Source organism: Chanodichthys erythropterus, chromosome 11 (genome assembly GCF_024489055.1).
Source record: "Chanodichthys erythropterus isolate Z2021 chromosome 11, ASM2448905v1, whole genome shotgun sequence".
In the NCBI taxonomy this organism is placed as follows: domain Eukaryota; kingdom Metazoa; phylum Chordata; class Actinopteri; order Cypriniformes; family Xenocyprididae; genus Chanodichthys; species Chanodichthys erythropterus.
Window position 1 is genome coordinate 15,724,038 of NC_090231.1, and position 18,039 is coordinate 15,742,076.

An 18,039-nucleotide genomic window follows, 5' to 3' on the forward strand; every position below is an offset into this window, starting at 1 on the left:
GATGTGAAAGATAAATAGCTGTCCAGTGCAGTTCCGTTCATTTAGCGCGGGTTTGTGGAGAATGCTGTTGTGAGCCCTGAAAATGTGCAGGTGTCAGTTCAGTCATGTTGCATGATTTATTTAAATACTCTCCTCCCATAATTTTTGAGTCTGAAATACAAACTCCTTCAAATGCATATGCAGTAAGGTGAAAAATAACTGTCCAAAATAACTGTCCACACCTTTTCATCACAAATTTTTCTCTAATGCATGTCTTCAGTAAATCCTGACAGTAGTTTTTCATGCCAAAATAGGGTTTGAACTGTTGCAAGCCGTTAGTAAATCTGGCTCTTAGTTACTTTTTTTGGCATTCATACACAATGGAACTGAAGAAAAAAAGAAAAAGAGAAAAAAAAATCAGAGTTTAGTAGTTGTGACAGGCAAACTCAAGCACCCCATGAGACTCAGGTATCTGTTATTACACCAGGCTAAAGACAGAAACAAAAGATAAAGGGCCGATTTCTGGCAGGGAAGATGTAAGAAGTAATGAGAAACAGGTGAGTAAGAGCGCAAGAGACTGTTTCTGCGTTTCCAAAGGGGTTCTGGTCTAACTTCTAATCTTTATAAGTAATTTTTAGGTGTGTCACGATTCGATTCTGACTCACAATGCAATTTCAAAAAAAAATTCTAGAAGATGTTTAAACATTTTGAATAATGTCTAAAAATATGTCTGCATTGGCCTGCCAATATTCATAGAATAAGTGGATAATGGATATATTAACCTAGTATGAGAGGCAGCTCACGATTTTACACAATCCCATTCCCAACTTCTAATTGGTTATGTTTTATTGTAATACAAATACAGACTGAGAAATAATACTTATAGGTACTATGAGAAAATCATTGCCAAAGAAGAATCAAAAGGTACCCAGAACAGAAGTGAGTAAAAGTTAAAAACTTACATGTAATAGTAATAGTGCTTGTGTATTAAAATGTAAAAATCTATATATTTCTTCCCTAGTCTTAGATAAAGACTGAAAAATATAACTTCCCTTTCAAAAGGGAACTCATTGCGTTTGACACACTTTGGGGAACACCTCCTCGTGAACCGGTGTCTGAAAACAAGTATCAAATCACGACAATCCTATTGACGTCATCATTGCGCGACCGGAAGTATATAAAGAGCACCTAGAGAAGCAGTCAGTATCTTTTTCATCTTCAAAAACGAAGACGAAAAAGCCAGCATGAAAGCAATGCTTGAAAGCAAGCATTGTCAAACCAGTGTTAAGGTAAGACTAATTAAGTCTGACAAACATTTCACGAAGTATGTGCATCTGTGTCCCATAGTGTTGACATCTGATCACACGATCACATGTTTTTATTGTGAGTGTGTTTTACTTGTAAAATGCTCTACTCTCTTCTGGTCTTCTCCTCGAGAGAAGAGAAGGACCGGCAGCTGCACCTAATGGTTCGGGTATTACTCTTGCTGAGGCAGAGTAGAGAGTAGAACATGGGGTTTTCAGCTGGAGCTTGTTGAAGAGTTGGAAGGGGTGAAATTCCCCACGACCTTCGACGGCTGACGGGAGACTGCTGCGGGATTATGATGATGTGTTGTCTTTGACTTCATTAGATTCAGCAGCAATTACTCTTCTTGTTCTAAGCCAAACAAGAGAGCAGGGGAATCCTCAAAGCCTCCCTGCCCCCGCGTATATACAGCTGTGTGGGATTGTGGAACGTGCCTCTGGCAGACTGCAGCTGCCATTGGAGCGGGTTAAGAAATAAAAAACGCTCGCGGATTGTTCGTCGAATGGTTCCTTTTGCCATAATCCTCCAGTCACCATAAGCTTTCTATTCCTTCTTGATCTTCATACTGAGATCGAGAAGGCATGGAAGAACCTGTATTCAGCTCACGTTCATCAACATCAACAGGTTAATTCGCTGGTGTTGATGGAGTGAGTATGGGTACGTGTCGATGCCTCCTACTGAAAAGATGGTTGCAACTATCTCGTGATATAGGCAGGCTCCAACACTCTATACACGGCAGCAGGTCAGGCGGGTGTTGCTTTACACACAATGTATGTTTGTAAGCATATCAATTAGACCTGCTGAAATTGTCTTGGTAAGCCTCTTTATATTTTAAACCTACGGTTTCCTGTAGGATGCGGATTAAGGGCCCTGAAGTTCCTTTACGTTGGCTGGAACGATATATTATTAAGGGTAGTACTTTGTTTGTCCCCTTTTTTGGATGTGTTGGCTTCATTCTTTGCAGAATCCACTAAAGACAATGATGCTACCGTTCATATGTATTCGATATGGGCTTTAACTAAGCTGCACTGTTAGCCACCTTTTGGTAAATTAGCTTTCTCCTCTGGTAAATGCTAGAGTTTTGAGATTAGCTTTCACTAACTTCAGATAGATCCATATTTAGCATCGGCCTTGCAGGCCGCCTGAAATTTGTTTGCTTGGGTTGAGCTTTGTTGTAGAAATATAGTATTCACAGAGTTTGCCTCCTCTCAGTTGAGAATCGTTGATAAAGGCTGTTGTTTTTTAGCCCCAGGCAGATCTATGCTTAAGTGTTGGCCTTATAGTCCCACAGCTATAGCTGACCTAGGCTAGAACTAGGGTTTAGGCGGTCTGCTAGAAGCATTTTACACCCTTTTTATACTAACCCTGCTATGTGAGTGTAGTTTTTCCTAGTTCTGGCCTCCTCTTATCAGAGTTGTCAGGCCAAGGCCCATTGTCCCTTTGGTGTAGGTGCAAAATAGATAGCAGCTTAGGTAGCAGACTATTACTAAGTCTCCCTGGTGCCGTTGTCTCAGGCGGTGTAGGCCCCTTTTCACTATGTGAATAGAAACTTTGTTGCTGTGGCCCCGCTCCCCCAGAATTATCTAGTGGTACTCTGACTTCAGTTTTTCCCCTGAACTATGTTCAAGCTTGAGTGATATGGTTGTAGCTTTTTATGAAAGCTCCTGTTCCTTAGGGTTCAGTACAGATTGTATGTGTTTTTGGTGAGAATTTCTGATGTGAAATTCTGAAAAGTGATATGAAAAGTATTAATAGTGCTCCCTTGTTATTCAAGGTTATTGTACTTTATTACTATAGTTCTGATTCCTGCCCTACACTTTGTGAGCTCAGTAAACTCTAATACTGCCACAGGCTGGTACCCATGTGCTCTGGAGTAGTAAGCCTGTCTTTGGCCTCCTTAAGAGTATGGTGACATAGTTTGTATGAAAGGGTAAAAATTGTTTTTACTGAGTATATTGCCTGTTGATATATATAAGCTCAGGTTGAGTTTAATAAAGTTAACCTCACTACATAGTTTGGTTTTCATATATGGCTCTCTTAGAGCTTGAACACTGCCACAAGCTGACACTCTGTTTGAAGTAGATGGCTCCGTTTGGGCCTCCTTCAGAGCACAATAGCTTGTTGAATTACAAGGCTTGTTGGTAGATGTTTTAGTTAGAGTTTGCTCACTTGGAAACTAGCACTGCCACAGGTTGACGCCCGTGTCATTCTGAAGTCGCAGGTCCTGCATGAACCTCACTGGATGGTTTGGTTCTAAGATTTGGCTCCCTTAGAGTTTAGACTGCCACTGGCCTGATGCCCGTGTTATTCTGAGGTTGCAGGTCCTGTTTGGACCTCCTTCAGAGCATGGTGGCGCAAGTTTGTACTCCTCTTGCTTAAAGAGTAAAAAGTGTTTTTACTGAGGACATTGCCTGTTGGAATGTGTGCTCAGGTTGAGCTAAACTAGTCAACCTCACTGGATAGTTTGGTTCTCAGATTTGGCTCCCTTAGAGCATTGACACTGCCACTAGCTGACGCCCGTGTCTTTCTGAAGTCGCAGGTCCTGTTTGGACCTCCTCTAGAGCACAATGGTGTAAGTTGTACTCCTCTTGCTTAAAGAGTAAAAAGTGTTTTTTACTGAGTACACTGCTTGTTGGAATGTGTTGAGGTAGACAGTAATATGTGGACACTCTACAGTCTTATCTGCTAGTTAAAGTCAGTTTCATTCTGAGCTTGCTTATCAGCAAGCAAGCAACCCCCCGTCATGTTGCAGGCCCCTTTTGGGGCCTCCATGATGTTGTGCCTACAGTACGGTTTATCTGTTAGGTTGAGCTCTGTACTCCCCTCGTTTGAGGGTTGTCCTGCATAGTACTTAGCTCCCTAAGCTGGTCAGTGGTTGAAGGCCTCTCTGAGGCCTCCCTATTAAGGATCAGCCCCCAGGCTGGTTAATGTACTCCCCTTATTGGGTTCCTTTAGAGTGCACAGCCTCCTCAGTGCAAATAATCAAGCGCTGAGTAAATCCTAGGATTGAGCAGAGTGTTACTCCCCTCATTGGTGAGAGTAAAAAGCGCTAAGCTGAGTCCAGCTCTCCAGGATGCTTGTCTCTACACTCTGGTCTGAGTTGGTTACTGCCTCTTTGCAGTCAATCTTACTGAATATCTTCTCTGAAGAATGTGATTTGAGACTCTGTGATCAGACAGGTTGATGGCCAAGACTAGGTTGCTTTATTGGGACCAGGTCGGCCTCCCTGGTGGCATTCAGGGTTGACTTTGTTCCCCTGACAAGTGACTGGCTAGGGTTCCTTCGGGCCCCCTGGCTACATTCCCTTAGAGGAGCCTCCTTTCTTCAAGAAAGTTTGGTACCAGAAGCCTTTGAGCGGCCTTGGTAAGCCTACTGTGGAAGGCCTCTTTGAGGCTTATAGCTTGGGCTGTTGGCCGTAGGGAATGCTGTCACTGACAGCCTATGTATGACCCGTAAGGGAAGTGGTTCTGGCATTTCTGTTGAAACTGCCAGTTCTGACGTTTGTCTGCCATTTGTTGGCATGCACTCCCCTCAAGCATGGCGGCGTTGGTATATCGTTCTCCAAAGTGTGTCAAATGCAGTGTTGAGTTCCCTTTCGATAGGGAACGTCTCAGGTTATGTATGTAACCATGGTTCCCTGAGAACGGGGAACGAGACCCTGTTCTCAGGAAACCATGGTTACATACGTAACCTGAGACGTTAACAGATGAACCCATTTAAAAAAAAGAAAAGAATAATAAAATGCTACATGCTCTGACAATAAAATGGATTTCATTGAATGTTTTATGAAAAAGTCAAAATAAAATGCCTAGGAACATGCTTTGGTTGGCTTTTAGTAGCTAGACTGAAGAATGAAAAGAAAGATTTCAGTCATCATGTCTTGCAAGATTTCAAGATTTCAAGGACTAAATGGCATTTTTAGGAGTCAAAAGTATGTTTTTTTTAAAGGGGTGGTTAAATGCGATTTCACTTTTTTAACTTTAGTTAGTGTGTAATGTTGCTGCTTGAGCATAAACAGTATCTGCAAAGTTACAGTGCTGAAAATTCAATGCAAATGGAGATATTGTCTTTTAAAGTTAAATAACTACAAACACGACCGGTTTTGAACTACAACGGGTTGGTGACATCATAAACCCTGCAAAACACCCCTAGAACATGCAACAAAGTGGGCGAGGCCATGTGGTGCAGCATGTGGAAGCAGAAGAGTTGTGTACACCAGACGCGGGCGGCGCGGCACAGCACGACGCGTCAAAAGATAATAGAACCCATTATAATCTGTGATATTTTCTACACTGGATGCGGTGCTGAAGACAGCTTCCAGAATCTACATGAGTTCAATGCTGGATGGCTATTACTGAATGCACAGAGGCTATTACTGAAAGATGGAGCAGTTCCCACTTTAAAAGCAGAAGTTGCTGTTTATTGACTTCAAACTGTAAGTACATTTTATTGTTTGTACATGTCTTTTAAACCTATAGTCCTGTTGCTATTTTTGGACATATACAAAGAGCAACTCGTTTTTGCTTCACTAGCCATTTAGCTAAATTCTACTAACACCAACAATCTATGTCTAGTTCATAGACAAACGTCTCGGTTACGTATGTAACCCTCGTTCCCTGAAGGAGGGAACGGAGACGTACGTCAGTAGAGACCGACGAATTGGGATATCGCTTAGAGAGCCCTATCATCTTCGTGTAAACTAAAACAAGCCAATGGAATTGGCGTGCGATATTTGCATAATGCGCACCGCCCCCGTCAGGTGTATATAAATAGGAAGCAGATGCAATCGCACTCTGTTTTTCGCTGAGGAGACAACTGGTGTCCGCGCTACAGCGAGGGTACAGAAACTGTGGCAACGGGACGTACGTCTCCGTTCCCTCCTTCAGGGAACGAGGGTTACATACGTAACCGAGACGTTCCCTTTCAGTCGGTCACGTTCGACGTACTGGCTGGCGGTGAAGGGGGCGAGCTTACACCGAGAGAGTCTACTGCTGTCTAACCACTACCCACTAAGTAAACAAGACACACTGGGGAAGCGAACCCGTAAGGGACGCTGCGGAGACCACTACCTACCCAATGGGGGAGGAGTTTACGTGGGAATACACACATGGACTGGCCCGGGGGGCAGTACGCATATGGAGTCCCTGGGATGGCTCCACCTGGAAGGGGGAGACTCATCTGACAGGTGACAGCAGAGCTGGCTCTGCTAAGGGAAAGACACGGACTCGGCCCGTAGGGAGTTTTAAACCGTGGAAATACACATATGGGACCGCTCACGTAGAGGGGTCACGACATATGGGCCCCAGCCAACAGACAGCGTCAGCGACGGATGTAGGCCTGGCATCAGACACTCCGCAATGTCCGAGCCGAAGGGGGAGGCAGAGGAACTCGACAGGGTTCGCCAAGCGGGGAACACGACTGGAGTGAAAGTATGCACGTATCCGGCCAGTGGCGGGAATGGCATTGCAAGCCGACACTTAGAGCGGGTACAACACGTCTACCGACTAGTGGATGCGAGTACACGCGAGGATACCGGCTCTACACGTAGGCTATAAAACCTAGCGAACGTGTTAGGTGTCGCCCAGCCCGCAGCTCTACAGATATCTGTCAGCGAGGCGCCATGAGCCAGCGCCCAGGAAGAGGCCACCCCTCTGGTGGAGTGGGCTCTTAACCCGAGCGGGCAAGGCACGCCCTGGGATTCGTACGCCAAGGCGATGGCATCCACTATCCAGTGGGCCATCCTCTGCTTGGAGACAGCCTTTCCCTTCTGCTGGCCTCCGTAACAGATGAAGAGCTGATCTGAGGTCCTGAAGCTTCGCGTTCTGTCCACGTAAACGCGCAGAGCGCGGACGGGACAGAGCAAAGTTAGGGCTGGGTCTGCCTTCTCCGAGGGCAGCGCTTGCAGGTTCACTACCTGATCTCTGAAGGGAGTGGTAGGAACCTTGGGCACGTATCCAGGCCGGGGTCTCAGGATGACGTGAGAATCACCGGGCCCGAATTCTAGGCACGTTTCGTCGACCGAAAATGCATGCAGATCCCCTACCCTCTTCAGGGAAGCCAATGCAACCAGAAGAACCGTCTTAAGAGACATTAGTTTCAGGTCGACTGATTGCAAAGGTTCGAAGGGATGACCCCGGAGAGCTGTGAGAACCAGGGTCAAATCCCAAGAGGGTACGGAGGAAGGGCGAGGAGGATTCAGTCTCCTGGCCCCCCTCAGGAATCTGACGATCAGATCGTGTTTCCCCAGGGACTTACCCTCAACTGCATGGTGATGTGCGGCAATAGCGGCAACATACACCTTGAGGGTGGAGGGAGACAGCCTTCGCTCCAACCCATCTTGCAGAAAGGAAAGCACGGATCCGACCGAACATGATCGGGGGTCCTCTCGGCGAGAGGCGCACCATTCGACGAACAGGTTCCACTTCAACGCGTAGAGATTCCTAGTGGAAGGAGCTCTAGCGGAAGTGATGGTGTCTACGACCGCTTGCGGGAGATCACTCAGAACCTCCGCATCCCGTCCAGGGTCCAACCACCGGACAAGGGTGCGACGGCAGCTCGGTGTCACGGGGACACGGAGCGTGCCGCACTGCCACGCCCATCTCGGGACCCGGCCGCGGAGCCAGTGTTGAAGCGGTCTCATATGAAGCAATCCGAGCGCCGTTACCGCGGCTGCAGATGCCATATGCCCCAGGAGCCTCTGAAAATCTTTCAGTGGAGCCGCTGTCCTGCACTTGAGCGAGCTCAGGCAGTTCAACACCGACTGGACGTGCACCTCGGTGAGACGCGCAGTCCGTGCGACCGAGTCTAGCTCGAGACCGAGACAAGAGATCCTCTACCCGGGGGTGAGTTTGCTCTTGTCCCAGTTGACCTGAAGACCCAACCGGCTGGGAGCTACAACCATGTCGGGTAGGACTTTGTACTGGCATGCCCGACCCTCGAACGCAGACCGACCTAGGAAGGGTCTGTGTCGAGGCAGAATCGAGACATGAAAGTACGCGTCCTTCAGGTCTATTGCTGCAAACCAATCCTGGGGACCGCCCTTTTACGGTACAATGAAGTAGGGGCTGTAAAACCCCGCCTTCATATCGGCTGGAGGGACCGGCTTGATTGTACCCTTCGCCAGGAGGACAGCAATCTCCACCCGGAGAACAGGAGCACTGTCCAACGACACCGGAGTGAAGTGGACAGCCCCGAAGACCGGGGGACGCCGGGCGAACTGAATCGCATAGCCGAGTCTGATAGTACGAATGAGCCAACTGGACAGGCTGGGGAGCGACGCGATGTGTCAGGTACACCACTCCCTGACACACCGAGGAACCGGACCAAATCGCTACCTCACACACACTCTTTGTGTTGCTGTGAAAACAGCAGTTTAGAGCTTATAGCTCGGCTCCTCAGACACTCGCGACCTCGCTGCACTTGCCCTCTTCACCAGCACCGAAGCTCGCTGCAGATCCTCTTCTGAGGCAGTGTTTTAGTAGAAAAAACACACGAAGAAAGGAGTCTTCTAAATAGGACACCAGTGAATGGCTCCGAAGCGAAAGACAGAGTGCGATTGCATCTGCTTCCTATTTATATACACCTGACGGGGGCGGTGCGCATTATGCAAATATCGCACGCCAATTCCATTGGCTTGTTTTAGTTTACACGAAGATGATAGGGCTCTCTAAGCGATATCCCAATTCGTCGGTCACTACTGACGTACGTCGAACGTGACCGACTGAAAGGGAACAGCTGTTCATGCTATGAATTAAATGCTACCTTTACAAAAATGCGACTACTCAGTCATGTATTCGGCTACAGTAAAGCTTTAATCAGGATAAAACTGTACATTGAAAGCTAACAAACAGCAGTAACATCATATCTAAACACTTTGACACGAATACAAAATGAAATACCATTCATAAACGTCCTTTAAAAGCCGTGATTGCGATTGACCCTCTTCATCTGGGTCTAATTTGGGCTCAATTTGATACAGCAATATAGACGGCATTATTTACATTTTGACTAAAGCAACGGATGGTAAGGGGCGTGTCGTTTCCGGACGTTTCAGCGAATCACAATACACTGGGCCAGCTACCAACCTGCCAACCAATCTGAGCACACTGCGGATTTCGGAGGGAGTGGCTTCATAGAAGCAGGAAGTCAAACGAGCTGTTCATATGACAGAGGAAACAGAGGTGTAGAATAAAGGTAAAATATATGAAAAATACAGCTTTTAAAAAAAAAGAAGCATTAAGAGATGTTAAACTGTGCCCCAAGAACACAATCAAGCCTAGAAAAAACCACTTAACCACCCCTTTAAAAAAATAACTATCATTACAAACTGAATTAGAGGGATTAGTCTGAAAAGCATTTCAGTGAAATAAAAATTCACTGAATCAAGTAATGAAGGCCAATTACTCATGTTTTCTGTTCCAACATACTGAGGGGTTTTTCAGTCTAAGAAATGGCATCATACAAAGACAGATTTCTTCATACATATGAAGAGAGTTAAGTGCAGTTTCTAGCAGTATCCAGCACAGATGAATGAGACTTTTTCTGTTCTGTGATGGTTTTCTTAGTAATATTAAAATGTTGCCACTGGAGCAAAACAGTGCGTCAAATTGAGCAGTGCGGAGGACTAGTTGTCCCCTCTTTCAACTCAATAAGAGCATTCCCTGAAAATCACTTTCAATCAATGCTCCCTGCTTGATGACTCATCAAAAATAATGCCTGTCAAAAAGTGTGTGTTTTACTGAGTATGAATGCAGAGCACAGACAGACATCCAGATAAATGAGCGTGGCCACTTTAATGGCCAGACTGTAGCAAAAACTGAAAAAACAGCTCCCCAAAAATAAATGTGGGTATAAAACTAGCAAAAGTAGAGGAAGAAAATACATTTATTTTATGATGAATAAAGATTATTGAATGGACTAATATCAGAGATTTGTTTCCAGTTTCTTGTTGCTTGTTTCCTGTTAGGCCTACTTCACAATCTATCATGGCTCACATTATTAATTGGAGTGATGTTATTGTAATTTGCATAATTGCATGTCATTTAGCAGGCATACCTCTATGCGACCTGTGTCTGGTTGAAAACCACGGGAGGGGTCTTCTGTAGTGACCCGGCACTGAATGGCACAGCCATTGATCTGGATCTTGTCCTGTTCGAGACCCAACTCAGGAAGACTGCGGCCCTCACACACTCGCAGCTGTGCGTGAACCAAATCCACACTAACAGGGGCAGAGAAAGGGAGAGAGCCGTTATCAGCACTAACTGATGAATAAACCCTGAAGTGGAATGGAATTCATTAGACAAACTTGAAACACCAATCTCACTTTTATCTTTGACAATCACAGCTGCACAATTAATTTGCTGATCTTCCTCCTTTTGAAATGTTTATTCATGAAAGAAGTTTGCCCACTTAGTGCTTGCACCAATATCAAGCAATTTGCTTTGATTCATTTGAATCCATTATGATGTAGACGTATTGATTGTCAATGAGATAGTTTCTAATAAATCAAATCAATCTTTGCATAATTCAACCAATTAAAGTCTTTCACACTTGCTTTAAAGTTAAAAAAAATCACGTAGAATTAGATTAAATGTATTAAAATGGCTATACGAAGAGCATCAAGCACAAATACTAATTTGTTCTCAAAACTACCTAAGGAAATATCTAGCAAATCACTTCAGGGACTATAGAGATCTGCTATTTTAGCTGACAGGAAATATGTGCAATTTTTATAGCTAAGCAGCTTAGTTAATAAACCACATCAAATTTTATTTTTGAGATTTTGAGAGAGGGGTAAAGGCTTAAAAATGCATTTTATGTTCTTGGTTGGATGTAAAGCATATGGTGGTTAAGAAGCTGCTTTGACATTTCTGTGAAAGACACAAGGTACGCTAATGACTTGGCATGAAAATGTCAAAAAGCTCATAAAACACATGCTGTCAAGCATACATACCACAACACCTGTCCAGATATTCCACTTGTCAACAGCAGCATAGGGTAACATCATCTGTCTATCTATACAGAATGTGAAGGTGAACTATTTAAAGTCTCAGGTTTGAATAAATGTTCAACCTTGTCTAATTGCAATTTCTCTGGTATATAGCTAAAACAGTGCCCATTTAGCTTCATCTGAAAATTAATGTTGATGCTCGATTTACTGTATGTGTTAATTAAGCATTAGCAGAGTTCTTTTCTTTCTTGCAACTGGATTATGGCCCAGTTAATTGAAACAAAAACCAAGGGTGAATATGACACACACACAGGTTAAAATACTCAATGTGACTACAGTGGTTCAACCTTAATGTTATGAAGAGTCGAGAATACTTTTTGAGCGCAAAAACAAAAATAACAACTTTATTCAACAATTACACAATTACACGTCTGTGATGCTGAAGCAGGAGCCAGCCAATAATGAGTTGACATTCTGAAGTAGCACACGGAAGGGCTGCATTACATTTACTACGTCAACTGTGTAAGTGACTGACAGGGGAGAGACGAAATTGTTGAATTGTTGTTTTTGCACACAAAAAATATTCTTATAGCTTAATTAAGGTTAAACCACTGTAGTAATGTTGACTGTTTTAGCGATGTCTTTACTACTTTTCTGGACCTTGAATGTGGTAATTATGTTACTTTCTATGGGGAATAAAAAAACTCTTGGATTTCATCAAAAATATCTTAATTTGTTTTCTGAAGATGAACGAAGGTCTTACAGGTTTGGAACGACATGAGGGTGAGTAATTAATGACAGAAATTTCATGTTTGGCTGAACTAACCTTTTAACTGAAAATGAAAACTGAAATACGTCTTCACAAATATCATGAAGCATATGCAAAGCTGACATTTGAAGTGGACCTTACTATTTGAAAAGCCTATAAAATGGACAAATCATGTTTAGCTTCAAATCTAATAATGTCAATGCCAACAAGTTTGTGTCAGGGTTAGGTTTGAGGGTATGGTATAGTAAATATCATTATGTTAGTGTAAATACCACTGATATAGCTTTAAAAGTCTAGTGTGTTTGTGTATTTTGTTTAACTTGGATCTAATAGGTCAAAATGTGAACTGGGGACTATCGACCCACGCACACAATGTTAAACACAAACACATGCAGTTGATCCACAAACAGAATTCAGATGAATCACACAACATTGTATGAAGACTGAAACATGCATGCATACATACACAGACATACACAGCAGCCCAAAAACAATTTTTATGCATTTTTTATGCATGTCTATAAATGATTCTTGTCATGTTTGTTTTTCATGGACTCTGTTGTTCTAATGTTTCCCTTCCTGTTTCCTTGGTTTTTGTTATTTATTGTTTGATTAATGCGCCACAACTGTTTCTTGTTTTCTTCCCTATGATTATCCTTGTATATATATATTAATTCATTATCATTATGTGTGTGTACATTATATATATATATATATATATATATATATATATATATATATATATATATATACATATACATGTTTCACGAGGCGCATTCTGAGAATGTTTTTCCTGAATAACTGCTGGGTGTGAATAGTGCTCAAAAGAACGTCACCTCATCTTCTCTGACAGGTGCCCTGCACGTGCAGCTGACATAAACCACACTTTCAGTAAGCAAAAAGAAAATCCTATCCAGTGGTGAAGTGTTTTCTGTGTTGACAAATCTTTTGCGATGTCCTAATAACAGTCGAGATTCGCACGCAACGCGTCAACGTCCACTAATGTCCAATTCGTGACCTAATGACTCATTTGAACAGATTCATTTTAATGAATCATCTGTCCACACAGTCTATAATGAATCATTTACTCGAACAACTCTGAAATGAGAACATTTGCTTACCCCATTTAGCAAGAGTGGTTGGTAAAATTAGCCTTAATAAGCCACAATATTTTCAGGTTATTTAAATGTCAAAGTGTAGTAAATTAGGCCTACCTATAAAATCAGTTAGTTTAGACTGGAGTGAGGCGAAACCAGAACAAAGCAAGTTGTTGTTAGCTAAGTGCATTCAATTGTAAATGGTAGAAAATTATATTATTAGTTAATATAACTTCTAAATGCTACTTTTTAATACTTTTCAGGTTTAGCAAAAAAGCATCTTCTCTTACAAAGCTATAAAATCACTTTTTTTTCCTTTTTTTCCTTTTTTTGGCAAAGAGGGCAAGAAAGAATTACAGTGAGAGTGACGGGTACTTTATTGTCAGTATCAGGCTTGCAGATCACGTGGGTAGGGCACTTTTTACTGTTTGTGTGGATGACCATGTCTGTCACCACCGAAGACCATTGTTGACCCAGGAAAAACCCTGCATTGATTCATTTGAATTGAAATATTTAATACTTTCACAACAAAAATTACGTATGCGATTAATTTAGATTAATTAATCACAGAGTATGTAATAAATTAAAATTTTAATCGATTGACATCCCTAATATAATATATATATATGCAAGGTGCGATTTGTGAAAAAAAAACAGGGGGGGGGGGGGGGTGTTTTGAAAAGCTTTTTTTTTTTTTTTTTTTTTGAAAATTTTTTAAAAACCACAGTGGAGCTATATACTATTTTTGGCAGCTGTTACAGAAATATTTGTACAAAAAATTCTTAATTTCTGATGCAAAATTAAGATTTAATCTTTAGATTTAATTATTAACAGAATAACGAGACACAAACCTTTACTTTTACTCTTTTACTTTTGATCACAGTGCATACACATACAAACGTTTAGTCCAAAAGTGCGTACATTTGTAGAAATACACGTTTACCTCAGATTTCATTAGATAGAATATAAGCTGTGCCGTACGCAGGGTTTCATAGATTTCCCTGGTGTACATATGTGCATTTTTCAGACGTTTTAAGGCCAACAAATTGGATAACAATAGCTTTAAACCATGTCAACAAATACATGCATGCACAGTTTGGAGGCAGCTTTAATCGCATGTTTGGTAATTTCATGACTTAACTTACAACAGAACAATGACGGTCATTGCTCGTAGTTTCTTTTGCACTTTATTTAAACTTATAATAAAGAAATGATGCAGCGCATAGTGCAATTCTTAAGTGTGCGCCAAGAGCACAGTATAATGCTGATTGGACAGTCGTGTTAATTTTTCTGAGTTTTACCGACATAGCCTGACAGCATCTCATCTGACCGCAGTTCACTGTTGTTTACGCGAAGCTCCCTTGTTGTCACCTGCACCTTTTCCGCTCATTTGACTTGCACCTGGCACTGAGGCGAAGTCGGAAAATTGTCTGAAAAGTGTCCCGTTTGTTGTGGTCGTAAAGAGACAGTTCTATATAAACGCAGCGTTTTACTTGGCGATGTTTTAAAAAAGATTTTTATTTTTGGTATTTTATATGCTCTGTTGGTGGTTTGTGGAGTAGCATCACAGGGGGGGGATATTTTTTTATCACCGGGGATAAAGATAATTCAGCAGAGGCAGGGACCAGAAGACCAGAAGGGGGTCCCCTCATCCCCCCCTACAAATCGCACCCTGTAATTTTATATATATATATATATATATATATATATATATATATATATATATATATATATATATATATTTATATATATACATCCCTAAAGTTTGTAGTGACAAAGGAACACGCCACTACTTTTGAAAATAGGCTAATTTTTCAACTCCCCTAGAGTTAAACTTTTGAGTTTTACCATTTTTGAATCGACTCAGCCGATCTCCGGGTCTGGCGGTAGCACTTTTAGCATAGATCATTGAATATGATTAGACCGTTAGCACCTCGCTCAAAAAAGACCAAAGAGTTTCTATATTTTTTCCTATTTAAAACTTGACTTCTGTAGTTACATTGTGTACTAAGACTGACGGAAAATGAAAAGTTGCGATTTTCTAGGCCGATATGGATAGGAACTATACTCTCATTGTGGCGTAATAATCAAGGAACTTTGCTGCCGTACCATGGGTGCAGCAGGCACTATGATATTACACAGCGCCTGAAAACAGTCCCAACGTGACCGGCTAAGTTTGTGTAGACCCGGCAAATTGGGTACTAGTGGCTGGATTTACCTGTGTGCGATTAGCCATGGTTATGTGCGTTGTAAAGGGTTGTGAAAGTCGAAGGTGTACTCTACCATCATGTTTCATAGAATTCCAACAAAAAACAAGAAATGAAAGAATCAATGGCTGGCTGCTCTGAACATAGATCTCAAATCACCGGTAGAATTAATCAACAAATGGTGTGTTTGCTCAAAGCATTTTGGACCAGATGACCCTTTGGAAAACATGGACAGTGTTACCCGTACCACGGTATGGTGTCTAAAGGATACGGCCATCCCAACAATCTTCAGAGTACAGACAGGACCAAGTGTATCATCATCCATGGCTGTAAGTGTAACATTATTATTTTTAGTTAGCTTGAACAACCAGATTGAAAAAGCACTGCTGTTGTTGTTAGCTACCTGTGAAATGCAATCACTGAGGGCTAGGTTTGCTCGACCATTTGGCTTATTAAGTATATGACGTTAGTAGTTTTGTTGTAAAGTTCTGGTGAGGTAGTGAATAGTTTGATTAAAAGAAACTTGTGGAATTGTCGGTATTGTTTATCTAAAGTTTCTATGGTACAAAATACTAGTGATGTTAGGTTCTGTGCCAATGCTTCAGAGCGTGTCTAGAAATCATCTCATTGATGACGTCCGAAGCCTTGCTTGGCCTAACTAGTTCAGGAAGCAGTTAGAATCTTGTAAATTCACAGTTCTCTGACCTATTTAACTTAGTCACTTTCCAGTTTTAGACTAATAATACTACCCCTCCTGCCTATTATGAACAAAGACTTGATTTAAACACATTTTATAGCCCCATTCATTTCAAGCCAATACGTTTATTACACCATTATGTTATATAATATGCTACATTGACTTAGAAAAGCAGCAAGCAGCCTTCAGTGTATTCCGGTTCAAACAGATATGGTTCAGGATCTGCACCAAAGTAAATATCTTCTGTATCATCTCTCACAAATGTCTCCATGGTTGCAAGGCATGCTCCCTGTGCAAGCAGGTGGTCACGTTGGTTATGTTGACAGAAGTTAGCCTTTTTTCACGTGCTGCACCTGCTGCACCCAAAGTTCCTTGATTATTACGCCAGAATGAGAGTATAGTTCCTAGCCATATCGGCCAAGAAAAGCACAACTTTTCATTTTCCGTCGGTCTTAGTACACGATGTAACTACAGAAGAGACAAGTTTTAAATAGGAAAAATATTGAAACTCTTTGGTCATTTTTGAGCGAGGTGCTAATGGTCTAATCAGATTCAATGATCTACGCTAAGCTATGCTAAAAGTGTTACCGCCAGACCCGGAGATCGCCTGAATGGATTCGAAAACGGTAAAACTCAAATGTTTAACTCTAGGGGAGTTGAAAAATTATCATTTTCAAAAATAGTGGCATGTTCCTTTGAGGTTGGCCCAAACTAAAAGATTTTTAAAATAGACAACAAACATGACAGCCATTCCTTTCAACAAAAACAACGAGAGAGAGTGTGAGTGTGAAAGTGAGATATCAGGACACAAATTTGTATAATGACATGGGTATGACATAGGTATTACAAGGGGAGGGTGACTGATGAGGAAATTACCCCATGTCCCCATTTTTCAAAAGGCTTATAAATCATACAGAATTTTTTTTTTTTTTTTTTTTTTGAGAAAGTAAAAATGTGCACAGTTTGTGATGGGTAGGTTTAGGGGTAGGGGGATAGAAAATACAGTTTGTACAGTAAAAAAAGTAAATAAAAAAATTTACGCCTATGGAATTTCCCCACAATTCACAAAAACAAACGTGTGTGTGTGTGTGTGTGTGTGGGGTAGAGTTGCAGCCATTGGGCTATAATATCCATAAATCTAGCATATACACTGGTCAAAATCAGGCCAACTCCCCAAATTTTTAGACAGGTTTGAAAATGGTCGGGAGGTACTCGTAAACAATCTCAGCTCGGCTCATAATTCCTCTCACACAATGCGAGCTGCACAGTGTGTGCCCAGCTTAAAATATTCCATTCAAATCAGAGTCCCAGCTGTGAACATAGAAAATTTCCAAAGTCTCGTAGACATATGACTTTAAAGTACAAACATGGAGGACAACAGGCAAGAAGACATAGCTATAATGGCACTTGGACTGATTCTCACAGAAAATTTGCGGGAAAAATATAAAAAGGCTTGGATGAAGTCATGGAGACGGCGTGAACATGGTGTCAGGGTTGGGGTGGTGAAGGAAGGAGCGAGGACTCAATTGCAGGGAAGAGAGCTTTAATATAAAAAGATAAAACTAAACAACCAAAACTACCCCGTGGGGGAAAACAGACTAGACTTGGCTTGACTCAACTTGACAAAACACGAGGGAATATACAACAACGAATCAGCACAGGACTGCAAACACAAGGAGAATAAACAGGAGAGCAAACAATGCAGGTAATGAGGGAGGACAGGTGGGGCAAAAATCAACCAATAATGAGATAAGATGGGCAGGATCAAGACAATAGACATGAGAGCACATGGCACAAACACATGACAAGCAATGTGCTCACACCAAACAAAAAGAGCACAAGCCATGTGCTTACACAAGACATGAACACACAACTATGAAAACTCATAAGCCACATGTCATAAGCACGCAGCCCGTGAAACACATGCACGCGGCAGGTGGAAACAACCGCGTGCTACACAAAACAGGACAATACAAGAGACAAAACATTGGACAAGACAGGATAAAAAGACAGGACTGGGAGCGTAAGTGTCCGAA

The 18,039-nt window shown here is 42.1% G+C and overlaps 1 protein-coding gene across 1 annotated transcript in view; it reads right to left on the reverse strand.

Annotated features, from left to right (window-relative positions):
• Positions 1-18,039, reverse strand: part of pcxb (pyruvate carboxylase b) — a 343,108-nt gene that overhangs the window by 255,555 nt on the left and 69,514 nt on the right. The window contains exon 9 of the mRNA XM_067401859.1: positions 10,339-10,501. Coding sequence (XP_067257960.1) covers positions 10,339-10,501 — 163 coding nt within the window. The remainder of the gene's footprint in view (positions 1-10,338; positions 10,502-18,039) is intronic.